The sequence below is a fragment of the Sphaerodactylus townsendi genome, linkage group LG04 (assembly GCF_021028975.2).
Source record: "Sphaerodactylus townsendi isolate TG3544 linkage group LG04, MPM_Stown_v2.3, whole genome shotgun sequence".
In the NCBI taxonomy this organism is placed as follows: Eukaryota; Metazoa; Chordata; class Lepidosauria; order Squamata; family Sphaerodactylidae; genus Sphaerodactylus; species Sphaerodactylus townsendi.
The window spans coordinates 153,454,792-153,481,420 of NC_059428.1; the positions used below are offsets into that span (position 1 = coordinate 153,454,792).

General features: G+C 47.1%; 1 protein-coding gene across 11 annotated transcripts in view; it reads left to right on the top strand.

Annotated features, from left to right (window-relative positions):
• The window catches only part of LOC125431855 (ankyrin repeat and fibronectin type-III domain-containing protein 1-like), a 310,810-nt gene extending 286,001 nt beyond the window's left edge, over positions 1-24,809 (top strand). For 10 of the 11 annotated variants that reach the window (XM_048495029.1, XM_048495028.1, XM_048495034.1 and 7 more), the window contains 12 exons: positions 1,546-1,653; positions 4,049-4,148; positions 4,390-4,522; positions 5,659-5,778; positions 7,428-7,643; positions 8,896-9,062; positions 10,731-10,884; positions 14,172-14,340; positions 15,604-15,770; positions 16,691-16,901; positions 18,825-19,483; positions 20,500-24,809. In XM_048495029.1, the coding sequence (XP_048350986.1) occupies positions 1,546-1,653; positions 4,049-4,148; positions 4,390-4,522; positions 5,659-5,778; positions 7,428-7,643; positions 8,896-9,062; positions 10,731-10,884; positions 14,172-14,340; positions 15,604-15,770; positions 16,691-16,901; positions 18,825-19,483; positions 20,500-20,787 (2,492 nt within the window). In that variant the 3' untranslated portion in view covers positions 20,788-24,809. The remainder of the gene's footprint in view (positions 1-1,545; positions 1,654-4,048; positions 4,149-4,389; positions 4,523-5,658; positions 5,779-7,427; positions 7,644-8,895; positions 9,063-10,730; positions 10,885-14,171; positions 14,341-15,603; positions 15,771-16,690; positions 16,902-18,824; positions 19,484-20,499) is intronic. The other variant, XM_048495032.1, reaches the window with a different exon arrangement.
• Positions 24,810-26,629: the final 1,820 nt, after the last annotated feature.

The following is a 26,629-nucleotide window of genomic DNA, read 5'->3' on the forward strand; positions in this document are numbered from 1 at the left end:
GATATAAAGTAGGAGGAATCTTTGCGGGGTGGCTCTATATTTTGTGTGGGAACAAACAAAAAAAGTTATCAGTGTCGAGTCAATTTATTGCAGTCACGGACCCGTGCAAAAACATACAATCAGGAAATCTCAGGAACTTCATCAGAAACAATATCCATAAATGAAACATTTAGTATATCAAAATTTTAAAATGAGATTTTGAACTGTCTGCGTGCTTTATGTGCAAAGGCACTAAAGTTGGCCAGCGACTTCAAAGTCATAGGATTATCACCAGCAAGTAAGTTTTCAAGGCATACTTTATCCAAATGACCTTGGAAATTAACTAATAATGAAAGAATAATCTTCGGTCACAACTCCTTGTAAATAGGACAGTAGAAGAATGTTCACCACAGACTGTATTTTTTTCCGGCATGTGGGGCAATTCTGTCTGCGTCCCTCGTCTTGCTGTATCTATCCTCAGGAACTGCCAACATCAAGCTGCTGCATGTGGCTAGAGTGAAAACTGAGCTTGTTGGCATCATGCTAGCAGGAATGGTAGTCCATGAACATCTGGAGGGCCTGAGTTTGACACCTATGTTGGACCATGCAGCATGTTGATAATTCCTCCTCAATATTTTGCTAGGCTTACAGATTCCCAAGCACATTCAAAAACGTTTAGCCCAGGGGTCTGCAACCTGCGGCTCTCCAGAAGTTCATGGACTACCAATTGGCCATGCTGGCAGGGGCTGATGGGATTTGTAGTCCATGAACATCTGGAGAGCCGCAGGTTGCAGACCCCTGTTTTAGCCTGTGCTTGGTGAATTCTTGCCAGGAATTCAGTGGTTGGGAAAAAGATGCCCACGCTCCGCTTAGCCACCCTTTGTGGCTAACTAAAAAGCACAATAAATATGTAGAAGCAAAAGCAAGCGGGTAAACATTTTCTTTAGTGCATAATTTATTCTGGCTGCAGAGTCTGATGCTCCTTGCTCTACAGTGTCGAGGTGCATCAGTGCAGAACTGGGTTTTTAAAGCAGAGCCATGGACGGAGCCTTAATCAGATTGAGGACACGGTCTTAGGCAATGTTCTTCAACCTTTCCAGAGCTCTGTGGACCCCAAATCTGCAACAAGGGACCTGTAGATGCCTTCCTTTCTCCTTCGTCATCTTTCTTCCACTCTTTTCTAAACAACAGTCCCACTGGCAGCTGTGCAATGGGAGCGACTCGTTTTAGGACAGGGGGTGACACAGTTGCAAAGACCGCTGGTCCAAGATTAAGGTTTTTCATGACCTGTCTTTGCCTGAGAAGATCTGTGATTCACTTGCCTACTAACTGAGAAGATCTGTGGTTCACCTGCCTACCAACTCCGAAGATCTATGTGAGTCAGTTGCTTGTGTTTGAGGAAGGGCTTGCCCTGAGAAGTGTGAAACAGCTGCATAGCTTAACCAAGGTTCTGGCCTGGGCTACAAACTGGTGAGGATACCCCAGAAGGCAGAGTCACGTATTGAAAGGGACTCCTGATGCATTGTGTCATTTTGTCTCTGTTTTCTTATCGCCTTCCCATTTCAGATTGGAGGGAATATGACGGGCGGGCGCCACGGCGAAGGGGACAAGCTGAAGCCTTAGATCACCTCCTCACCCAGGTGAAGACTGTGCACCAGCACTGTGTGTGTCACGGTGAGTCCGAGGCAGGTTTGGCACCAGCCGCTGTAAGATCCATTGAGATGCTGCTGAGGGAGAAAACCGTGGGAAGGGAAAAAACACTAGGTGCTTGGGTGACGTATCTTCCTCAGCACAGGTTAGCATGGATGGGGTTGACTGGTTGCTTCTGAGAGCAACGAAAGTGAGAATCCACTCTGAGACTGACTCATATCTGGCAGCTGGGAAACAACTATTGGAGCATTTCTGCTCTGTAACTATCAGAAACGTCGGAGGCGGGAACCGTTCATGCTCCAGGCGTAAGGGGGAAGCTTGTGAAGAAAGAAAAAAGCTACAGAAAGCGCAAGAAGGGAGAGGCGACAAACAGCCGTGGGGCAGCAGACAATACCCCATAACTTTTTTTGGTTCCGAAAAGTGTGTTTGGACATTTATAGAAGAAGTTCCAGCATTCAGGAAGCTTGGCGTTTCCAATCTGCCGGTGAAGGTGTTGGAAGTAGTCATGTCTCCTGTGCAAAGGAACTGGGAAGAAGACCCAACAGGGAGCGGGCAAACGGCCGGCTAGATAAGGTTGGCAGGGGATTGACCCCTCCAATCTTTTTGTGCCCCCTCTGATCAGTCCTTAGACCAGTAATCTCAGGTCTAACATCCTGCTTCTTCTCAGACGTTCGTGCACGCTCTCTCCCTAGCTAGCAAGGCGGTAGCACACAATCTCTCCCCACTTTTCTAGGCTCCACGTAGTTCCCTAGCAAACATTGGCTCTTTAATCTTTTGTAATCCCTGTTCTGTGCAATAAACAACTGCTGAACAGGGGCCAAAATGCTAGTCTGGTTATTGTGTGCTGGACTGAGCATTGGGTCTGAATTCAAATCTCCAGGCACAGCACCCTGGACAAATTGGACCATTTTTCAAGGGAGGATTCACATATGGTAAAGGTGCTAGTCCGGCCCCTACTTTTTACTCGGCCAGGTCGCCACCTCTTTGGGGATTTTTGCTGTCTTTCAAATTGGCATAATAATGACATCCTTCGCAAGAGTTATTAAGATGAAAGTAATGATAGAAATATAAAGCACAATTAAAGTAATATATTTAATTGTGCTTTATAATTCTTATCTCTGTAAACAAACAAACTTATATATAATACAGCCAAAACTTGTCGTTGCTTGTTTCCTTTTTGCTAGACGTGGCGCTTTGGGAACCATTCCCTTTGGAGGGGGCAGATCCAACAGGGCAATCCTGAGCAGAGTTACACCCTTCTAATTCAGTCGAATGGGTGTGACTTTGCTAACTTATTGCAGCAGTTGCAGAATGAACAGGGCCAGATTGGGAATCAGTTCCAGGAATTGTGAAGAATCTCTGGAGGTAGCATGGCTAGAATAGAAAGCCAAAGGGGCCACGGAGAGAGAAACCGCAGGCTCCCGGGCAAATGAACGTAAGGAGAAGAAGAAGAAACAAGAAGAAGAGTTTGGATTTATATCCAAAGATTCAAAGGGGCTCACAATCTCCTTCCCCTCCTTCTCCCCAGCAACAAACACCCTGTGAGGTAGGTGGGGCTGAGAGAGCTCAGAAGAACTGTGACTAAGCCCAAGGTCACCCAAATAGCCTCCACAGTTCAAGTGACAGAGCAGGGAATCAAACCCGGTTCTCCAGATTAGAGTGCACCTGCTCTTAACCATTACACCATGCTGGCTTAAGGGGAAAGAGAAGCTAAAGTGCAGGAAACGGAAGCAAAGAAAAATCAAGAAGAAAGCAGAAAGTAGGTATCACAATAATGCGCTTAAATTACAAGCAGAGAGGTACCAGCTGGTTTTTAGGAAATACTTTTTTAAAAGAAAGAATAGCTGAGCCGTGGAATCAGAAAACTAGGGAAATACGAGCTGCATTTCACTTGCAGTCCTCAGGCAGCGGCTGGACAAACACTTGTCAGGGATGCTTTAGGCTGATCCTGCAAGGAGCAGGGGGTTGGACTAAATGCCCTGTCTGGCCCCTTCCAGCTCTATGATTCCATGAAAGGGGGCAGGTAGGGAGGGGGAAAAACCGCACACAAAGCTCAGGTATTGCAGGATCTCTAGGTAATCACAGAGACAATGTGGGTCAAGGACTGGAATTTTATATCTTGATTTTAAATAGCCGGTCAAGTCTCTGAGATACAGAAATATTTACAAAGATAAAGATGAACAAGCCCCTCCCCTCAGTCACTGAACGTATTTGGAGGTCCTGGTTAGGATAGCTTGGGATATGTGCACTGTTTATTCTTTGGACAGTTTTCTTGAGCCTTCTCCAGGATCCAAGCTGACATTTTGTGAAAGGGTGGCTTAGTGAATGGTGCTGGGGTGGTTTCGTGAATGGTCCCGGGGTAGTTTTCGTGAATTGTACTGGTGCATCACAGCTTCTGAGAACTGTCTTTGCTTCTCAGAACCCTGCAAGAATCAGCCACAGAGCAGGAAGCACTCGGTCTCCAAGAGTCTAAAGTATCTCTTCCATCCCGGGAGCAAATTCTTAAAGACGCTGAAAAGGTAGGAGGTCCGATGGGTAATCAGGCAGCAAAAAACATTGGTGCACACTGCACAGTTCATACATGTTCACTCCCCTTACTTATTGAGTGTCCTAGGTGGCAGGGTGAGGGGAATCCTTCCCACCTTTCCTCTTAAAGAGTTTCTCAGACATTGCTATGGAAAATAAGCTCTTCTGTGTTTCCTCGGATCTGCCACCCTAGCAGACTGAATCCTTCCCAAACTGTCTTTTCTTCTCTCCCAGGGGTCTCTATCTGGCTTCTGTATTCTACAAGGATGACAACATTCTAGTGACGCATGAGGATCAGATTCCCGTGGTGGAAATAGACGACACCTACTCCTGTCTGCTTATGCAAGACTTCCTCTGGTTCACCAAGGTGACTCTTTAAGTAGTGGGTCTTCAAAAGCAGAAGACTTCCGCTGGGACAGGCCCATGGCCCATCTTGTCCTCATCCTGGACAACCAGATGCCTTCCAATAAACCCACAAGTGGCAACACCCCAACACACACTTTTTGTCTCTTCCCTACCCACCATAGCAGACTTAATCAAAAGCACCCAGCCTCTGAGTACAGTGGCTTCATTTACCACAGCCAGTCTATCCTCCATGAATGCGTCTTCTTCTCCTTTGCAGCCATCTAAAGCCATTGTATCCCATGAACTGGTACATTCCACTAGTTAATGAAGTGTTCTGTGAAGAAGTACTTCCTCTCATCTCACCTGAGTCTATTACCAATTGATATCACTGAAAGATTCTGAGTTTTCGAATTATGAGAAAGGAAGAAATAGCTCTCTGTACCCACCTTCTCCACATCAGGCATCATTTTATAATCCCGTATAGCTCATCCCCCTCAAGCCGCCTTGAGTCTTTCAGAAAAAGGCAAGGTGTAAATGTAATGTAATAAATATCCATGTCCCCCGCGCCCCCAAATTAAAACTGATCTTTCCTTTCTCCATAGAAAAGGCATCCCAACCCAATGGTCATTTTTGGTTGCCCTGCTCTAAACTGTTTTCAGCTCTGAGATATCATTTAAAAGGTGGGGGAACTTCAAACGTACACAGTGTTTCTAACGTGTCCACGCTATATAGATTTTTATATTATGATCTTGGAAATTCCATTTGCTGTCCTTTTCCTGATAAACCCTAGCATCAAATGTCCTTATTTCACCGGCACATAGAGAGCACTTTTTAGCACATTTTTGTAGCCCAGTGAATCATCTACTGTGGGAGTTACTTGCTACCTTATTGTCACAAAACCTGAAATTCTGAGAGAGCGGGTGCCTCTATAGCAGTGGTGGTGAACCTTTGGCACTCCAGATGTTATGGACTACAATTCCCATCAGCCTCTGCCAGCATGGCCAATTGGCAAAGCCCTTTCAGGGGTGTACTGACCAACAAAAGCAGGATACCAACAAGGGTGCATTTGCTTGTGCTGTAATTTGGGTAACTTGGCTGGGCTAGAGTCTCAGGAATCTTATACTCACCTGACTGGCCCAATTGCTGTGCTTGGTGCAGGTCTCTTGCATGTGGGATGAAATCCTCTGGCTGCGTCAGTGTGTCACCGTCTCCCAAACGTCCTGTTCCTGCATCCTCCAAACCCGCTTCAAGATGCTGCTGGCCATCTCCCAAATGCAGGTAAGGAAAAGGCTTTTGTGGAACGTTCCTTGAGTTGCCTTGGTTGGGTTGCCTTCTGTGATCACTGACTGCATAGATGAAGAAGAAGAAGAATTGGATTTATATCCCCCCTTTCTCTCCTGTAAGGAGACTCAAAGGGGCTTACAATCTCCTTTCCCTTCTTCTCCCCACAACAAACACCCTGTGAGGTGGGCGGGGCTGAGAGAGCTCCGAAGAGCTGTGACTAGCCCAAGGTCACCCAGCTGGTGTGTGTTGGAGTGCACAAGCTAATCTGAATTCCCCAGGTAAACCTCCATAGCTCAGGTGGCAGAGGGGGGAATCAAACCTGGTGCCTCCAGATTAGAGTACACCTGCTCTTAACCACTATGCCACTGCTGCTGGAAATGTGTCGTCATCAAGGGAGTGTCAACCTCTGTCAGGAACCTGCGCTGTCCACCCAGGACAGGTAACAATCTCAAGTTGTTGCCAGTTATGGGTAGAAGTCCCTTGTGTATCTAGTTTGGAGCTGTTCCAGCAGTGCTCTGAATCTATGGACATGGCCACCAGAGGTCATAAAGAAAATTGGATGTGGGGCTGTAGCTGCATGGACAAGCTAGTTACTCTCCATCCACTGGGTCACTGTAGGATTGAAAATGTAAGAGGAGGAATTCATAAAAACAGCAGGACACTTACAGTCGGAATGGTGGTGATTGATAGCTCAAATATGAGAGGATGAGATTTCCCAGATGTGGACTTGGCTAGAGCCTCATTCCTTTGTTGCTTTTCCCAGTCTAGAGCAGCATAATATCTGATCGCTCTGTTACCAACCTTTTATTATATATATTCAGAGCAGAATAGGGGGTGTTTTTTTTGTCTAATGTTTTACATTAGGTTGTATACAGCCCCCCCTCCCTCCACCCCTCAAATACCAGACTTTCCAGTAGCTGGACTGGCAAACTTTACTTTGATTAACTTGTGCGATTGATTAAAACTTCAGTGGCAAATATATGAAGCAGAACAGCTACTCGGGGAAGTCAGTAGCCTTCTGAGACAGGGTTCTTTTATGCTCAGAAAGTATCCAAGATTAAGCAGTGATCCAAAGGGGAGGGGAAAGCGTATATACAAGGCACAGCACTTCCCTTGTACAAGGATGTTCAGCCATGAATTTTGGTGGCCCCTTTCAAACGGCTGTGCTTGTAGGATCTCTTTCCCATCACGGGCAGCTGCCTTCGCCTGCAATTAAACTGTCCGCAGGCCTTTACACGCGCTCTGAAACGTTGTTCTTCCTTCACACGCTGCACAAATCTGTAAGAATGAGCGGTTTCAAATGGCGGCCGCGCGCCTATAGGCTGTGGTAATCAGCCATCACGTTGAAGAAAAATGGTTGCATTCATTCAGGATTCTGTTGGAAACTGCCACAAGCGGGTCTCTGGAGAGGCGGGATATACGCTTTTCCAAAAAAATAGTTGTTGGGAGATCTGTAGCCATCCACCGGCCCGGAGGGTTGTTCTGTAAGTGGCCCTTAGAACAAAGAAGTGTTCCTGCCTGCCCCAAACCAATTTGACAGCTCCTCCCGCTCCTCTTGGTCAGGGTTTAAAGGCTATTCCCTCTTCAGCCTGACTGCCATTGCCATAAATGTGTCCCTTCTTCCTCCTCTGTTATCTGTGCAGGGTCTGCTGGGCATCCAGGACCTGGGACAGGTCTTTTTTGAGCCCCTGAAAGACAAGCAGGGCAACATTTTGGTGGTGACCTTGAAGGAGGTGAAGACCAGCCAGACTTTTGAGAGCGTCCGCTGGGTTCCCCTTTCCAAGCTACCGACAAGCCGCAAATCCGTCTCCTCTCCTGAAGAGCCCACTGCTCTGGACATGCTGCTGCTGACCATCCAGGTGGCTGGTTCTTGTTCCTCCATGAGGGCTGAAAGGTGCTGTGTTTTCACGCTTGGCCACACGCCTCTCTTGTTGAAGACCTCTAGCCAAGTGAAATGTGAAAAAAATTTCAGGTTCAAAATCTAGTCAAAATGGATCTCGGAGAAAGGCTGGTGAGGTCAATGGTCAAACTCATTCCAAGGCAGACTTGCATCTTTGTGTTCACTGGCCTGTGTAGGGAAGAAGAGGAAGAAGAAGAGTTTGGATTTATAGCCCACCTTCCTCTCCTGTAGGCTCCTTTCCCTTCTTCTCCCCGCAACAGAATTTTATGAGGTAGGCGGGGCGGAGAGAGTTCCGAAGAACTGTGACTTGCCCAAGGTTACCCAGCAGGAATGTAGGAGTGCGAAAACACACCTGGTTCACCAGATAAGCCTCGGCCACTCAGGTGGAGGAGTGGGGAATCAAACCTGGTTCTCCAGATTAGAATCCATCTGCTCTTCACCACTACCCCATGCTGGGAAGAGTGCTGAAGTTGAGAACAACTTGTTGCAGCCCAGTCATGCCCCTTCATTGTTTGACATTTATAGCTGAGCAATATTACAGAACAAGGTGCTTGACCGGGTTCTGCCGCTGTCATACTTCTCCCCACCACGAGCTGCATTTGCTCTTTTCTGGGGCTTTGCTCCCCTTCCTCGTGTTGTAGTTGTGTTCCCAGACAGCGATCTGGGCTTCGCAAAGGCTGCCTTCCCCGAGCGCCCAGCCTTTCCTCCTCTTGCTTTGACCCCTCTGGTTGTTTCTCTCTCCTTTCACTTCCTTTCACTCAGCCAAGTGTCTCCGGCAACAAAAGCCACTCGAGCACCTGTACAAGGGGCTATTGAAACCGCTTATTCAAAGCCTTTGGCAGGATTAGCGAAAGGCCAAACCGCTAAAGGGCCAGTTCAAGGCTGTCTCTGTTCCTGGAGATCGCAGCACCAGTCTGGATATCTGACAACAACAGCCTCCTTTGTGAGGCTTCCGGTGCCTCCCGCCCCGTGCCAGTCTGTCTCCTGGGGCTTTTGGCCCGGTTTCAACCTGGAAGCTGGAGATAAAATAGCTACACGGGACTTTCAATTCAAGCCACAGAAATGGTTCGTTTTTGACTGGCTCCGTATTTTATCTCCCCACGGTTGCCCCTGGTGACCTTAGCCTCTCTGTTGTGTTCTGAGTTTTGGGGGTTGGTGGTGAAGGTTTTTGCAGCCAGGTTTACAGGGAGATGTGTGCTTTCTGTCCTCAGGACAAGCTGGCTTACCACCAGAAAAGCAGCCAGGCTCTCCCCCCGGGTCTCTACTTGGGTTACCTGAAGCTCTGCAGCGCTGTCGACCAGATCCGAGTCCTGGTGCCCGAACGGTTGCCTAACATCCTGTGCCATGTGAAGATACGGAACAACCCAAACATCTCCAGGTAGGGCTTTTGGACCAGGCATGGAAGGCAATCAGGGTAACTAACGTACATTCTATACTCCTTGCTGCAGAACTGCTGGGAACCCAGGGGGACTGTGCTGAAGGCTTCCTATGGCAAAGAGAGCCAAGTCCAGAGATGCAGGAGCGAGAGAATCAATGGGCAGGCTAGCTGAGAGGGAGGTTATATATGTGGGACCGTGGCTGATTGACTGTACATGTGGCAGGGTAGCACCTGTCAGCTTTAGATGATGCAAACTGGAGTAACCTCCAGGTTTTTATTCTGACCTCAGGAGGTGTGGATTGGTCTCTTTGGCCCAAGGGTAAGTCTTCATGGATCAGGTGTAAAATTCGGGTGACTCCATTCTGCAGAATGACAATCCAAAGGAGGACTTCCATTGCTGCCACTCAGGAGAGCTTGGCGTTAGTTCTTTCCAAGTAAGAGGGGCTTTGTTTCCTGTCAAGGATGAGTAATTTCAACCAATGGGAGCCATCGCCTGGACTTTCTGAGCCCATTTCCAAAATGTTCAGCTTTAAAAAGATGATGATGATGATGATGATGATGATGATGATGATGATGATGAAGAGGAGGAGGAGGAGGAGGAGGAGGAGGAGGAATTTGGATTTCTACCCCCCCCCTTTCTCTCCTGTAAGGAGACTCAAAGGGGCTTATAATCTCCTTTCTCTTCCCACACGACAGATACCCTGTGAGGTGGGTGGGGCTGAGAGAGCTCTGGAGAACCATCACTCGCCCAAGGTCACCCAGCTGGGGCGTGTCAGAGTGCACAAGCTAATCTGGTTCCCTAGATAAGCCTCCACAGTTCAAGTGGCCAAGTGGGGGATCAAACTCGGTTCTCCAAATTAGAGTGCATCTGCTCTTACCCACTACATCATGCTGGCTCTCATGATGATGATGATGATGATGGTGATGGTGATGGTGATGGTGATGGTGATGGTGATGGTGATGGTGATGATGATGATGAAAGCAGACAGCCTTCTACACCAGCTCAGGGAGAAGCATAGCTGTCCCTGCCTTCTAGTGTTTGGTCCAAGGCATGCTACAACACATGGATATCTGACAGGTTCTAAAATTAACCATTGCTTTACCAAATGCAGTTAAATGACTGGGGACATTCAACGCATCTTGTATTTAGGGTGCTCCTTGCTGATATCTTCCCTGTCCACTGTACCCTTTAAGCCCCCCCATAACAAAAATTCTAGGGCTGTGGTGGCAGGGGCTGATGGGAATTGTAGTTCATGAACATCTGAAGTGCCATAGGTTTGCCACCACTGTTCTAGGGACAGGTCTGTCCATCAATATGAAGCACCCTGCTGGTATCTAAGCCCCAAAGACTGCTTCAGGTCAAAAACACAACGGAAGCTTGATCACCTCTTCTGTACCAACCTTATCCAGTTTTAGGTCCTGTTTTAACACCTGCTGTGTCCTGTATTTTGTTTTATTTTCACTGATATGTCTAATAAAGGTCAGTTGAAACTAACTGCTTCAAACATCCCGCACGAGAACGCTTTTTTTCCAAAAAGGGGGAAAATGCACTCATTTTGATACCCTGAATATTGACCTATTAGCCAGCCATATGCACGTGTCAAGGGTAGGCCTTTCTTTCATGGTCTTACTCTTCTGCGGGTTCATCCATTTTGTCTCCTCTTCCAGGGAGGAGTGGGAGTGGCTGCAGCACTTGGCTGGGATGGAAGAGCCCATTCCCCTGGAACAAGATCTCGAGGCCACCCCCCAGAATCTCTTGCTCCAGGAGCTTCAAGGGGCAGTCAGAGAGCTGATGCAGCTGTTAAACATCCCATTGCATGAGGTAGGTTCAGGATGGAATTACAGTGGAACCTCTGTTTTCAATGGTAATCCGTCCAAAAAGAATCTATGACCGTGGTGGCAAACCTTTGGCGCTCCAGATGTTATGGACTACAATTCCCATCAGCCCCTGCCAGCATGGGAATTGTAGTCCATAACATCTGGAGTGCCAAAGGTTCGCCACCACTGATCTATGAAAACCGAAACTGATGAAAACCGAGGCAAACTTTTTCATACGAATCCATGTAAATCCAATTAATCTGTTCTAGGCACTCCAAAAAACATACCAAAAACACATTTTTGGTGAATAAACATAGTGTTTAATGCTGAAAACAGTAACAAACAATAACACTAGGACCAGCTTCAGAGCCAGTGGACCAATGTCGCACCAGAAAGCTGTCCAAAGAGGTCTGTTTCTGACGCCTCTTTAAGATTTGTCTGAAATGGGGCAAGACATTGTCATTAAACAAGTTGCAGACATGGCCTGCAACAGCTTTGTCCGGGTGATTTTTCTCCACCTTACTGAAAATTGAAGAAAACCGAGGCAAATTGATGAAAACCGAGACAAATTTTTTACTGAAAAAATCGATGAAAACCGAAACTGAAAACCGAAACTGAAAACCAAAGGCAATGAAAACCGAGGTTCCACTGTATACAGATTATGTGGGGACAGAAAGGAAGTGGGGGTGTTGCAGTGCAGGCAACAGGACTTATCTGTGTTAATGGGGGGGCAGTCTAGATTTTTGTCAAGTTCTGTCGGTCGAGAGACAAACCAAGCAAGATGGGGGGAGGATTGTGTTGAATCTCTTGATGTTTGTGCAAATGATAACAAGTTGGGTGCTGGGAAGACCGAATCAAGACCTGGGGATTTGAACTCAGATATATCTGGTCCAAAAATAACACCACCACCACCACCACCCCAAATAACTTCACTGGTATTTTCCAGGTATGTTTATTTTGCCGAATCAGCATTCCAGAATACTAATTATCTATTCCTGGAAAATCCCGGAAATGTTTGGGAGTGGCCAGGAATATCCAAGGCTACCATTTTAAGGCTCCCTGGACTGTTTTTCTCCAATTTTTAGGGTTCCCAGCCGTGGGGAGTGGGGGATGAGGCAGTGTCCCAGTCAATAGTATTGGACATTAGAGGGAACACTTGAGCCGTCTGCCCAATTGTGGCTGTTCACACGTAACCTCCATGGGAGATTTTAACTTGGTGGGGCCAGGTTCTCCAGACCTAACTCAGGTTTCCCACAGCCTTGGGAAAAACTTTTTTTAAAATAAAGGAAAGAGATGCTGCCATGGAGGTAGGAAGTACTCCTGCCTCTGCCCCCCCCCCCCACACACTCACACATTTTCCACCCCAAAACAGCACTGGGTTATTTATTTTTGCTGCTGCTGCTTTAGGAGTATTCTGCGCATGGTCAAAAGAGGATTAAAAAAAGGCTTGACTCCATTTCAGAGCTAAATTATTTGGGGCTGCTGTTGCTGTGGTCTGCTTCAGTTTTTTTTCCTACTCTGGGAAGATCTTCTAGTTCTGTCCTAGTGCACATCTTCAGGACTGGTGGGATTTTTCTCAATTTTTTTCCTCTCTCTGTGTGTCCTTTGTTTTTTGTATTTTGTCAGAGGAGCAGGAGGAATCTGACATTTCTTTCTGGGGTTTTTTTAAATAGCTTCCCTTGCTTTTGTTTTGTGGAATTTTGGGGTGTTCCTGTTGGTTTTTAAATTTTTAGTTTAGCAGGATTGGAAGAAAATTTCCTGGTTACATTTAAATAATACTTAACTTCAGGTGAGGGTTTACGGCAGATATTTTTAAAAATAGAAGATTGGTTTGGCTTGGGCTCTCTGGTTTGACTCTGGTTCCGTTGGGTTGGTTGTTCTGTTTGCACTGGAGTCTTTTGGTCAGTGGTTGCTCCTGTGTGTTTGAATACTGCCTTCTTTGAATTCCCCCCCCCCTAGGAATGGCTGGGGGCATCTTGTTTGGGGTCCCATAAAATTGGATCGCTTGACTCAGTTCACTTTAAATTTAGAAGAAGAAGAAGAGTTTGGATTTATATCCCCTCTTTCTCTCCTGTAGGAGATTCAAAGGGGCTTACAATCTCCTTGCCCTTCCCCCCTCACAACAAACACCCTGTGAGGTAGGTGGGGCTGAGAGAGCTCCGAGAAGCTGTAACTAGCCCAAGGTCACTCAGCTGGCTTGGGTGGGAGTGTACAGGCTAATCTTAATTGTATTTAATTGTATTTATTTTAGTAACTGTTGCTCAAGTTTTAATGGGTTTAAGTTTTATTTGTATTGATTGCTGTCTTAGAGAACAGCTATATTGTGATCCGCCTCGAGCCCTCCGGGGGTGAGGTGGCCTATAAATCCAACAATAAATAAATAAATAATCTGAATTCACCTTATAAGCCTCCACAGCTCAGGCGGCAGAGCGGAGAATCAAACCCGGCTCCTTCAGATTAGATACAAGAGCTCTTAACCTCCTACGCCACTGCTGCTCCTTTAATGGGTTCTTTAATGGGCAGGTCCCCTATTATTTTAGTGCCATTTGGTTGAATGACTCCTGAACAACCTTTTGCCTCCATGCGCCTTGTTTGAGCGCTTGCTACGAGGCGGCTGGGATGAAGACCGCTGACAGTTAGCTGCGGTTTGGGTCGGGGCAGCCCTATCAGGGGTCATGCCCACCCTGCAGCAATGGGCCTCAGCCCCTGCTATGCTGGACTCCTGCATTTCTTCCTCGGGGAGGAAGCTGCCGTCAGAGGCAAGAGGCTTGCTGCCAGAGCCGGTCACCATCTTAAATCCGTGGCAGCCCTTTTTTGAGCTGTTCTCGTCCTCTGCCAAACAGCTTGCAAAGTTGAAAAGGGGAGAGGGAAGGTAGAAAAAGAGGATAGGGATAAAGTTAAGCTAAGTTAGAGGCAGAAAAGCAAGTGAAAGGGCAAAGAAGACCAGAAATAGAAGCACAGGCAACTGGGCTGAATTGCTGTCCCCGGAGGTAGGAAAGAACTGAGGAGAGATAGCAGTCTGCCTGGCAACAGGGAACAAGAAATTTAATCCTGCCTCCCCAATAGGACAGTAGGAAAAACCCAGGTGTCCTACAGCTCAGAGAAGAAGGACCTTTCGCAGGTAAGTACCGATGCTCCTTTTGCCACACAGACCAATTAAGTGGTTGTCTGACTTCATTCTCTGCTTTTAGGCAGGAGACTTATCTATCCGTGTTCAACAGACTGTTGTAATGAAGGCTGAGAAGGTTTATGCCAACCAATCCAATGTTTTGTCATGTTTGACTCCTCCAGGCCAAAGATTTCCGTCTGTACAGTCAGGAAGTTCTGGACTTTGGAGGGCAGGTCTCCTTTCTCTTGTTGCTGCCTCCCTCGGATGACGTGTGCACCGCTCCTGGTCAGAACAACCCTTACACTCCTCGGTCTGGCTTTTTCACGCTCCCCCTTCAGATCTTTGAGCTAGGTAAGGCACATAAACTACATTCTTCATCCTCTGCTTCTAGACAAGATGTCAAACTCAGGCCCTCCAGGTGTTCACGGACTACAATTCCCAGCAGCCCCTGCTAGCAGGGCCAATTGGCCCTGCTGGCATGGGCTGATGGGAATCGTAGTCTGTGAACACCTGGAGGGCCTGAGTTTGACACCTGTGCAAGAAGGAACGCTCTCCCCACACTGAGTTCCTTGAAAGGTCCCAAAGGGTTGAAGGGCATGGCTTACTAGAGTTTGCATGGGGCACAATGTATTTTCCCTCCTGACGACTCTGTCCCGGATGGAAGAGGGAGAAGGAGATCTATTGTTTTTCCAAAAACAAAATCAGGAAGGAAAAAAAGTTCCATAGGCATCTGGACCCAAACTCTCTGGATAAGCCGAATATATATTGTTATGATGCCTAAGAAAGTGGCAAGAACAACGGTAGCAGAACTACTGAATCCCTGAAACCCATTGTGTATTTCAGCATACTTCATCTATGTCCAGCCTTTGTCTCTAGCAGGGACCCAAAGCAGCTACAGGATTCTCTTCTGCTCCGCTTTATCCTCACAGCCCTTGTAGGAGGGTTCAGCTGAGTGTATGTGAGGCTGGACCAAAGTCACCGGAGCCCTTCCTGGTGAAACAGGAACATTAAAGCACCCCCATCGTGTCACAAACTCACTGCCAGGCAGAGGATGCAAATGCCTTTATGTGTAAACATCAAGTACAGTTGCCTGCAGTTTTCTTCTCTCAGGCTCCTCTCCCCCAGCGCCATTGGGCTCCCTTCTTCACTGCTGCACCATGGGACAAAGGGTGGTAGACACACCCTGTAAATATTCAGCTGAGTCTGGCAACATGGTGCTGTCCCCCATTCCGCAAGTCAGTCAGTCAGTCAGTCAGTCAGTCAGTCAGTCAGTCAGTCAGTCATTCCCTTTATTAAACATAGGATAAAACAACAGTCAGACTAACAATAACAACAATAAAAGGTTATTAGGTGATCAACAGGAGTGCACAGTTGTTGATAAAGCTGTTGCCAAAAACTTTGCTACATCTGCGGTTCTTTTAGTGCAGCAGGACCCCTTCTCTTGTTGGTGGATACCACCTAGAAGGCAGAAGAACCTTTTTGCCATGGCCTGGCAGTGTGCTGTGGGTCAGCCCGCTTTAGCAGGCTTCTTTCCTTTCAACTTATCGCTTCTACGGATAACCAAATTTTGCTTCTGCAGTGCCACAACCCTTCTCCCTGCTCTTCGTTTTCCAGTTCATTTTTTCACGTACGACCACGAGTTCATCGCTCAGTACTGCCAAGTGTCTGCCCTGTTGGAGCTGGAGTCGCTTCTCTCCCAGCAGAGCCTCAGGGAGGCCTTCTCAGACACCGAGCTGACTACCGCCAAGCAGAGGCACCAGCAAGTTCAGGACTATATGCAGGTCAGTTGCCGCCAGAGGGTAGAAAATGATGCCAAAGATGGGGGTTGTGGTTTAGTGGTAGAGCATCTTTTTCCCATGCAGAAGGTCAATTGGCCACATCTGGGTTCTAGATCAAATCAAGCCTGAACTGTCCCTACACACTAAAATGGCTAATACTTTAAGAACATAAGAGAGAGTCTGCTGGATCAGACCAGAGTCCATCTAGTCCAGCACTCTGCTACTCACAGTGGCCCACCAGATGCCTTTGGGAGCTCACAGGCAGGATGTGAAAGCAATGGCCTTCTGCTGCTGCTCCCGAGCACCTGGTCTGCTAAGGCATTTGCAATCTCAGATCAAGATTGGTAGCCATAGACCAACTTCTCCTCCATCAATCTGTCCAAGCCCCTTTGAAAGCTACCCAGGTTAGTGGCCATCACCACCTCCTGTGGCAGCATATTCCAAACTTTGATCACGTAACGAGAAGACAAGAGTCAGTGGAAGAGAAAATAATACTAGGAAAAGTTGAAGGCAGCAGGAAAAGAGGAAGGCCCAACATGGATTGACTATAAATCAGGGATCCTATAGAGTTGCTGCCAATCAGAGTAGGCAAGACTGGTCTTGATAGGCCAATTGATTTGCTTTGATGATGTGTTCCTGCATTGCAGGAGGTTGGACCTAATGGCCCTTGGGGTCTTTTCCAACTCTATGACTCTGCGAATGGTGAGACTGATTCCAAGGCAGCTTGCTATGTTCATGTGAGATTTGCATGATGGTGTGCTTGGAGATGGGCATGGTTTTTCCATACCAGTGGTTCTCAGACTGTGCCTCAGAGTTCTAGGAAAGGCATTGGGAAAGTAGGCTTTTTTCTACCATGTTTCTCCCCCCGCCCCCCTTCCCCAGTTAAATAAAGTACAATGATTCTGTTTCTTTGTATCGGACAGCAAATGGAGGAGATCTGGCGGGAAATGCGTTGGATGATGGATGCCCTGCAGCATGCGCGGTACAAGCAGCCGACCGGTGGTATCCCGCTTGCGTTGTTCCTTGAGGAATCTGCCATTGAACTGAAGGAGAAGACTCAGTCGACCTCTTCTCACTTGGACTTCCTCCCCTCGCCTACCCCATCTCCTGAAATGAGTCGCAAGCTCAACTCGGGTGAGGAATACCAGCAGCCGGGGCCAATAGACCAGCTCTGCTCTGAGACAGGTTTCCTCTCTCCCTTTTACAAGCACAGTAGCTCTCTAAACTCCATTTTCATTTGGTCTGAACGACCACATTACTCTGTCAAGATTGGAAACGCTGATCCCTTCTGCTCTTCACTGACCTCAGCAAAGATCCACATTTTATGTGGCAGAAAATATGGGCTTGCAACTGTGGGCTAAGCTAAGCAAGCAAATGGGAAGCTAGGGTTAAAGCTTCCATTTCTGAATATTAATAGCCCTCATGGGGATGTGTGTGCAGATTGGTTCTAGACCATGGTGCTGGGGGAGGAAAAGGCAATCCCTAATGGGACAAATAGTAGCTGGATGGGAACATTGGCATAAGGGTGACACTACTGTCCTTTACACTGTTGCCCCAATCCAGTTCAGCCCCTCTTCTACACCTCCAGTCATTAATAAACATTTTAAGAGCCAAGAAGGATCTGCTATAATATGTCTTCCAGTCTGTGGGAAAAGAGTTTTTCTGGAAAGGATGGGGAAAATGAATGACCAAGTGGTAGAATCATAGAGTTGGAAGAGACCCTGAGGGCCAACCCCCTGCAATGCAGGGACACACAATCAAAGCATTCCTGACAGATGGCCATCCAGCCTCTGTTAAAAAACCTCCAAAGAAGGAGACTCCACCACACTTGGAGGTAGTGCATTCCACTGTCAAACAGCCCTGACTGTCAGGAAGTTTTAGGTGGAATCTCTTTTCCTTCACCTTGAACCCATGAGACCGGGTGCCACCAATATGGGTAGTCTGTTATTATTGGAATTGATGCTGCATATTGAATTTAAATGTTTTTAGATGTTTTAAGTATCTTATTGGTTTTTATTATATTGTGAACCGCCTAGAGCCCTTTGGGGATGAGGCGGTCTACAAAATCTAATAAATAATATAAAAATAAATAAATGACTCCTGGTCCTAGACTCTGGAGCAGCAGAAAACAAGCTTGCTCCCTCAAGTATGGAGGGAGAAGGGTAGGGAGGAAGTTGAACTGAACAGTATACTACAGAACTCCCCTAGATGTACTGTAATGCTTCAGTGAAATTCTTTTTGACCAACAGTAAAATTAAAAAGTTCCCTCATGGCTGATTCTTGATATCCTCATTGCAATAATTTAATAATATTAATGTAGCTATTTTGAGTCCCTTCTTCCCTTGAATGTTATCAACACTGGGAGCCCCCACCCCCACCCCCACCCCCACCCCACCCCCGTGGAGGGACTATCCCATATTTTCTCCACCATTTTTCTTAAAGCTATACATGCCATCACAGTATTAATTATCTAGATTAAGTTGTCTTTGCCACTACCAACATTTTAATAAGAAAACTTATATCATTAACCTTAATGAGGCCTCCCAGATATCCTGACAGCGCAACGTGAGAATCTGTCGGGATCTGATACACTGTAATCTTTAAAATGATCTCAGATACCTCTTGGCAGCTCCTTGTTAGGAGTATCCCACAAACCATAAATCTCCTTTGTACACTTTCTTCTCAAGAAACAATATTTGCAGAGCCTGCTGCAGCAGCTGTATATAGAAATAACGTACACAGAAGGCATATAGAATTGAAGACCGGCATAGGAGAGAAATGGACACATTTTGTTTGGCCAAGAGTAAAGATATCCCGTGGAAAACTTTGAAACCCATTGGTGCTTGGAGTTCCTGATTTCTGAGTATCAGTCATTTTGAGCCCCTGTTCCCTTAATGTGATACCAGTGAGCCACTCAGAATTCCAGATTAAAGTAGGTTTCCTTGATAAAATCAATGGTTTTTACTGGCTGTTGTTACAGTTCTTTTCCTACTTCAAATCTTTTCCCTGGGCCAAGTCCATCCTTAGGTAACCAAACTTTTTGTCATCTTCTTCCAGCAGATTCACATGGGATCTCAGATGAGGAGGGCTCCTCCGAGGTATTCTTGGCTACAGACAGCGACTATGACTCCAGCAGGGCTCAAAGCCCCAGGGAGCTGGACCTCATTTACTCCTCTTCAGGGCCCGAATGCTGCAACAGAAGAATTCCCCGCCCTTTGCGGGACAGTGCCCCCGACGTCCTGCAGAGTCATGAGCTGAAAACGGCCCCGATCCTGACAGAGGAGCCCCGGCCTCCCCCTGAGCTCTACGACAGTGACTTTGTGCTTCCCAGCCGGCAAATAGAGCTGTTGCGCATCACAGAGAAGCGGCAGGCATATTGCGTCCGCACCAGCAGCCTGGATTTTCCGAAGCCCCTTTGCCACGTGGCCAGGAAGTCTTGCCCCGGTTCAGTGGACAGTTCCCCAACAGAGAGCAGGACTGCGGGCCGATGCAGCCCAGTCAGGTTCGGAACAGGCTTGGCCTTCAGCCCCAAGCATGGCTGGCCCTCAGAGAGCACCGAGCCTGTCTTTCGGACGCGCTCAGTCGAGTGGATTCGTACCTTCCAAGAGATACCTGAGCCAGGGCATGTAGTGAACCGGGGCAAGTTGCCCGGCTCCACGGCGTTATGTGTGTGCCCGCAATATGAAACAGGGCTCTCCAAAGAGACAAACATTAAGGTACTGTCATAATCCTGGTCCAGTGTAGTCTGGCATAGCACAGTCCTGAGAAGGGTGAACAATATACAATTTGCACCCAAAAATGGTTTGCTTATGGTGAAGTCAGGGGTGAAGGCAGGTCAATGTATGCCTCCCTCTCAAGATTCATCATGGACCCCCAGATTGTCCACTGGCATACAGCCTGAATTTCACCAAACCCTGAGAGAGCAAAGTCTGAAACCGAGCTCTTGACTAAGGGATTGAATATTTTTAATGCAGAAAATATCTCCATTGCTCTTTCCCTAGCTATGGAATGAGGTGAAAAAGAGAGACCTTCTTCTTACGTCTTGTTCTCCTTTAGAGGTGCTTGCATGCTATCACATTCCAACCCTCCTTCTTTCCACCAGTGGCTTCCCAAATGAGCGATTAGACTCATGGGCCACATCAGCTTTGCCCAGAAGGGTTTTGAAACATTAACAGTTCCACAAAACTGAATCCAGTTTAGCTTTCCAGACTCCCATTAGACTTGAGTGGGACACTCTTAGATTAGTTTCTTGACAGCAATTTTAGATATCACAGGATATGCCTTTGCCACTGTGGCGTAGTGGTTAAGAGCAGGTGGATTCTAATCTGGAGAACCGGGTGTGATTCCCCACTCCTCCACCTGAGTGGCAGAGGCCTATCTGGTGAACCGGATGTGTTTCCGCACTCCTACATTTCTACTGGGTGACCTTGGGCTAGTGACAGTCACAGTTCTTCAGAACTCTCTCAGCCCCACCGACCTCACAAGGTGTTTGTTGTGGGGAGAGGAAGGGAAAGGAGCATGTCAGCCACCTTGAGTCTCCCTACAAGAGAGAAAGGTGGGGTATAAATCCAACTCTTCTTCTTCTACTGGAGTAAATTTGGGAAAGACATTTCACCCAGGTAGTTGAGTTCTTGAGGAGAGAGCAGCCAGTATGGGTATCCCTCTCTATCCACCCATCCCCTTACAACTTTGTGCACCCTTCTTTATCTCAGATATCTTTGTCTTTGCGCAGCTGCACGTCACCAACAAGATGTCGGCAGAAGAGGTGGTGAAGCTCGTGGTGGAAGAGATGAACGAGGTCTCCCGCAACGTCCTGGGAGATGCTGACGCGTTCTGCTACAGTGAGGAGCAGCTGGACCACTTTGGACTTGTGTTTGTGTCAGATGAAGTTGAACAGTGGCTCCCCAGTGACTTCCTTCCCCTCTCGCTCCAAAAGGCTTGGCCTGACGGAAGGTTCTATGTCCGGATCAAAGAGACTTCTCCTCTCTTGTTTCAGTACGGGCCAGCGACCACTGTATGAGAGGAGGGGAACGGGGGGAGGGGGGGCAGAAAGTATGAAACATCTAACTTCCATCACCAATGCTTCCTTCTTGAAAAGACACTTTTGTGCCAGATACCATGGGCCAAAACAGGAGCGTACTGGGCCAGCGTGTTGCTTTTGTGTGTGCGTGTGGGTTTATTTTAACCAAAGAGACAAGACTGGGATGTTGCGACAGCAAAAAGTGTGGGTGGAGGACAGGGGCCTTCTGGGTAGTGGAACAAATCTGAAGACGTTTAGAAAGGGGAAGAGTTAGTGTGGATTAAAGCAGCAATACATACATATATTTTCCACTCTGAAAACAGAGAAGGGATGCGTTGTTGAAGGAAAAGTTACTAAGATTTTGGCCGGGGTGGACCCAAAAGTTTGGGGCAGCTGGGGAGGCAGGTGAACTCACAAAAACTTCGTGTCCTGTTATCTGTTATTGTTTTGCTGTTAACTGGAGAGACGGGAAATTGCCCATATTTTTTTTTAACATTCTGTTTTTCTTTTCTCGCATCAAAGATGCACATGCCACGAAAACATTGCAAGAGATATTTAGTACACTCAGCACAAAAAATGGCAAGAGATGTTCAAGTTGTATGAGAATAGGAATTCCTTTCCACACTCTACATGCAGGACAGAATCTCCTCCTAGTAGGAAAATCAGATTAATCTTTCACATCAACAGGAGAGAGAGAGAGAGCGACTAACTTTCCCAGGTCAGCCCTCTCTTTGTGGCTCGATGGCAGAATTCCTGAGAACTCTGCATTCAAGAACCCTTTATGGGTTTTTTTTCCTTTTCTGCTTTCCCCTCAGCCTTTTATCTTTCCCATATCCCAGTCAGGGATCAGAAAGGGGACACAGGGAAAAAATGCTGGGGAACCTCTGTAGGACCAAGTCTGCCCCCAGGTAGATTATCTGCTTCCCTGGATCCCAAGCATTTTTTCCCTTCTCCTAGTGGGCATTTGAAATGTAAGAACAAAGCAATAATCATAGCCCAGTGTACCTCTCCACGGGGACTGCCATTAATCCACCCATCTCCCTTTTGACAGATCTTGCTGGCTGTGGAGTGAGGGTAGCTGTTTGAGGTAGAGAAGAGACTACTAAGGTAGAGAAGATGCTTTGAGGATCGTAAGCTTAACTGTAGGAGAAGACAGAGGTAAGCTATCCCCAGTCTATTAGAATAATCAGATTGAGCCTGAATTCTTGGGGCTGGTGAAATAATTACTGACCAAGGAATTCATAAGGTAGATTTTTTAAGAGCTATCCAATTTTGGGGAGGCACCGTGGGACTAGAACAGGAGGAAGGAACTAAGCACCACCATGGATGGAATATAAACAAACTAAACATTCATGTTCATTCCATGGGCAGGAACTCATGTTCTCCTTCTCCATCACATTAGCAAGGGAAATCCGACATGCTGGTTGTCTGCCTCTTTCTCTTTCTCCACAAAGAAGTCTTATTCTTCTTGACACCAGTTTATCCCCCGGCCCCAAATCCCCTCTTTCTGTTGCAGCACATAGATCAGATTTCTGTGTGCTGAGAACAGTCAGGGAAGGGTTTCCTTTCAAGTTCCTCAGCAGCTCCCCAGGTTTGTTCCATAGAGTCCTCATGGTTCAGAAGCCCAGACAGAACATCAAACATCTTGTTCATACAGCTGATCATAACCAAAGGAACATCAACCGTTAGAACTGAAAAGATTAGACTGGTGCTGGGGGCTTTTGCTGTCTAAATACAGACCATCAAGTGTTCATACACACCAAAAACGACTCCCCAAATAACCGAGCAAGAACATCTTCTGTCAGGATTGCCTTGCAGATAGTCAGCAGCTTTAGCAAAGAACAGCGTTGGTCCCATCAGGACAGAGAACATAACAGGGATTTCCAAAGTGAGAGTGAACCGGCTGACCAGTTCTGCACTCTGAATGGAAGCGACAACCTGAGGACATCCAGCGGTAGTGAGAAGGTTCAAGGTACATGGTGGACTTCTCTGGGGTCACAGAAAGTAACTAGAGAGGTTCATGTCTGGCATCTGAATGTGTATGATACTGTGACTCAGTTGAGCCAGAGGTTTCCATTCTCTTCTTTCTTTGCTCCTTCAGCAAGTTCAGTTTCATCACATAGAAATAATCATAGTAGGCCCCCTTCTGACTCCAGACGGCTCAGTCTCTGGAGCTGTTGATTCTGTCAGTCGACAGGGGCCTACAGCAACAATCTGGGTTTCCTGTATCAGAGGGCTTCATGTACTGTCTGACTGGTTCCAAACGACAGCTCAGACGTTGAGCCAGAGGTGCGAACATTCATGGGTCAGAGCAAGTCCTATCTACCTCCTTCCTTCTTGGAGGAAATGGCAGCGATAAAGTGTAGAACCATACTTGGAAAACCTTCAGCCGGTGGTCTGAGAAGAGCTCGATCCCACAGAAAGGAGAGGTGCTTTGCAGTTTGTACAAGGCAGAGCTGCAAAAACAACTGAGCGCCATGCCCTCAAGGAGAGTGCTCTCGGCCCTGAATGGAGTATCGGCCTGGAACAGCAGGAACGACCCATCCTCTCACCCTTAGCTTACAAGTTCTCAAGGGAGTTGTGTTCCCCATTACGTTTTGTTATTCAGTGTAGTGTTCTGAGGTAGAGTTTTCCAGAGATTGTTTGTGTTATAACCAGGGCATCTGCTCATACATTCACAAGGCAACACAAAATGAATGGCTGGTTCTGATTCTGGGAGGTACAACCCGCTCTGAGAAGACAAATGGGTTGGTTATCCCTGATACAGAAGCTGCCTGCTTTGCTTCTGAGAGAAAGAAGGACTGTTGACATCCCATACGTCCCTGTCCCCTTCAAAGCAGAGAGATCAATCTAGTGAACTTTGGCCAGCTCGTTGACGCATGGTGTGGAGATGGGACCAGGATGCCTATATGTCATCGCGGCCCTCCAAATGTTATGGACTACAGTTCCCATGCTGGCAGGGGATGATGGGAACCATAGTCCATAACATCTGGAGGGCCTCGAGTTTGACATTTGTGCTCTATGTCATCATTTATTTGGGTTTGTCGTTTGCTAGTTTCCAGTGACAGTGATTATGCCTTTCCCCTAGTTTATTCCTAACCGGGGGGTGGGGGGTGTTTCCTACGCTGACCGTTCTGGATCGGGGAGACAGGAAGCTCCATCCACTGACAAGGTCCAAGGTTAACCTAGTCTTCCTATCAGGAGGAGGTGATCGCTGTAGAGACTGGCCCCTTAAAACAACAATTTTTATAGCTGGTTAAAAAAAACCCACCTTTCTATTTGTGTGAAAAGAACAACAAGAAACTATAAGCGTGCAGATGTTGATTTTGCTGTCATCAGATGTTGACTTTATTGAGGCACCCGTTGTGACCACTCTTGAGTTTGTTGGGTTTTTCCTTTCCTCTCTCAGTTGTTGTTTTTCTGTTTCCGTGATTGTGATTGGTTGCTCTTGTACATCCGATAAGCATGACGTTTTGTTAAGCCGCTAGGTCTCTTTGTTAGCCGCAACTTATTATCAGAACCGTGGTCCGTAGTAAAGACAGCTGTGCCGCTGAGAACGATCCCATCTTTCCTTCTTGTGCCACAATGCCCTTTTCGGCGAAAACACCTCCGTCCTCCTGTGTCCCTGAGATGACCGTTCTGATCTTAAATTCTGGGTTCCAAAGGATATTGTCAACTTCCTGGGAAAAAAGTTTTTTTCAGTTTGTGGACTAGCAAAAAAATTTACACAGATGTTGTTTACAGAAATGTCAGGCTGTATTTCAAAACCCGAAGAAGTGGTTTCAGGGAGGGAGGGAGCCGAATTGTCTCTCGCCGTGCTGGAATTCAAAACGGAAAGATCAGAAAATGAAATCGACCGTAAAAGTGGAGGGAGACACTGGGGGCCCCCTCTCCCTGAGCGAGACGAGTGAACATTTTTGTAAAAATGAGCTCAACCCTGCAATGAGCTCTTTGTGTGTGTGTGCGTGTGTGTGTGTATATATACATGTATATATAAATAACATTGATCATATCCCCTTTAATTGCTCGAGTCCTCTTTCTTCGTCATTCAGGCTATAACGCTGGAATGCTCGGCTGGAAGTTTTTCTTCGTGCAGAACTCGCTGCAGGATTGGTGCCGCGGTGTCTGCACACGCTGCCATTTTGAGGGTTGCCTGAAGCCATCTGCGTTTAAGTGTTATTTTAAATAGCACTGCTGACTGAATCCAGTAACACTTTATTGCGGCACAAAGAGGAGCAGAAGAGCAACCGCAGTGCTTTGGCCTGGCTGTCACTGAAGAACATCAGCTGCGAAGCGTCGGCGTGTGTGCTCCTCTAGCCAAAGGGTTCCAGCCTAGATTTGGGCCACGCCCTTCCAGGTGAAACATGACGCTGCTTTCTAGGCTCGTGCGCTGTGGGAAAGACACGATTTGAATCGGCACAAACCTTGCGGAAACGACGGGAAGAAAGGAGATGGAACTCAACAGAAAATATTGAAACTGCTGTATCGAAATGCGTGCAGCTTTGGTGTGTGACGTTCCCATCCTGTTATGCATAAAGGAGTTCAGTATGGCAGCGTAGCTTCCCAGCAACCCTGCAAGACAGGTTCTGCAGAGAAAGGGTGACTTGTCCGCATCCACTGCATCGTGCAGGATCTCGTGATTGCACTCGCTGGCCGTCAGTTAACTCTTAGCTCTCGAAGGAAAACAGGTTAAGGCAAAGATCCATTAAATGAGTTGCCCTAAAGTGACAGAGCCAGGCAGCGGTGGAGCCAGGATTACAATCAGGGAGTTTCCAGATTCTATGCTTCTAACCCTTTAGTCTCTCCCTGTCATAATTTGAATGTCCTCTCATTATAAATCGGTGTGCTGACAGGCCAGAAAAGACATGTGAGACTCCCTCTGCCCCAGCATGCACCTAGCCAGGCAATAGCCTTGGGGACAGGGAGGAGTGTTCACTAGAAGACACTTAATAGTCATGCCTTTTCTTCAGAGCGGCTGCTCTCCCCTGTTTCCAGAGTAAGAAGAAGAAGAGTTTGGATTTATACCCCACCTTTCTCTCCTGTAAGGAGACTCAAGGTGGCTGACAAGCTCCTTTCCCCTCCTCTCCCCACAACAGACACCTTGTGAGGTAGGTGGGGCCGAGAGAGTTCTGAGAGAACTGTGACTAGCTCAGAGTCACCCAGTAGGAATGTAGGAGTGCGGAAACACATCTGGTTCACCAGATAAGCCTCCGCCACTCAGGTGGAGGAGTGGGGAATCAAACCCGGTTCTCCAGATTGGAATCCACCTGCTCTTAATCACTACACCACGCTGGCAAGACTCCAAAAAATTCTTTGGGTGGCCTGCATGTGTGGAATATATAGCTCTCCCTCAGCACAAATGGAAGGAAGTCATGTCAGTTCCTGGTGCATTGGATGCAGACAGGAAGGAATCTACTTCCTTCTACCGGTCATCAGGACAAGTCAAGAGGGGGACTCATAAGAGCATGTTGCATGCAATATCCATATTGGCCATTACATCATTGTATTTAAGCATCTCAGACAGACAGCAAATCAAGTTCACAAAAAAGAAATGCCATCATTCAAATCGGAAGCACTAGCAGCAAGCGTTCATTCTGTCATTTATTTCTGAGTTCAATGACCCAGGTATTGCCAACACATTTTTGTCTTGTATTATCAGTGCAGGTAAAGGTTGTGGTGACCTCTTGCCTTCCTCAGTTCAGTTCTCTGCTTTTGGCAATGTCTGAAATCCACCTGCAGATCTCACCAGAGAGTATGATTGCCCTTCATTGTAGAAGAAGAAGAAGAGTTTGGATTTCTATCCCACCTTTTTCTCCTGTAAGGAGACTCAAAGGGGCTCACA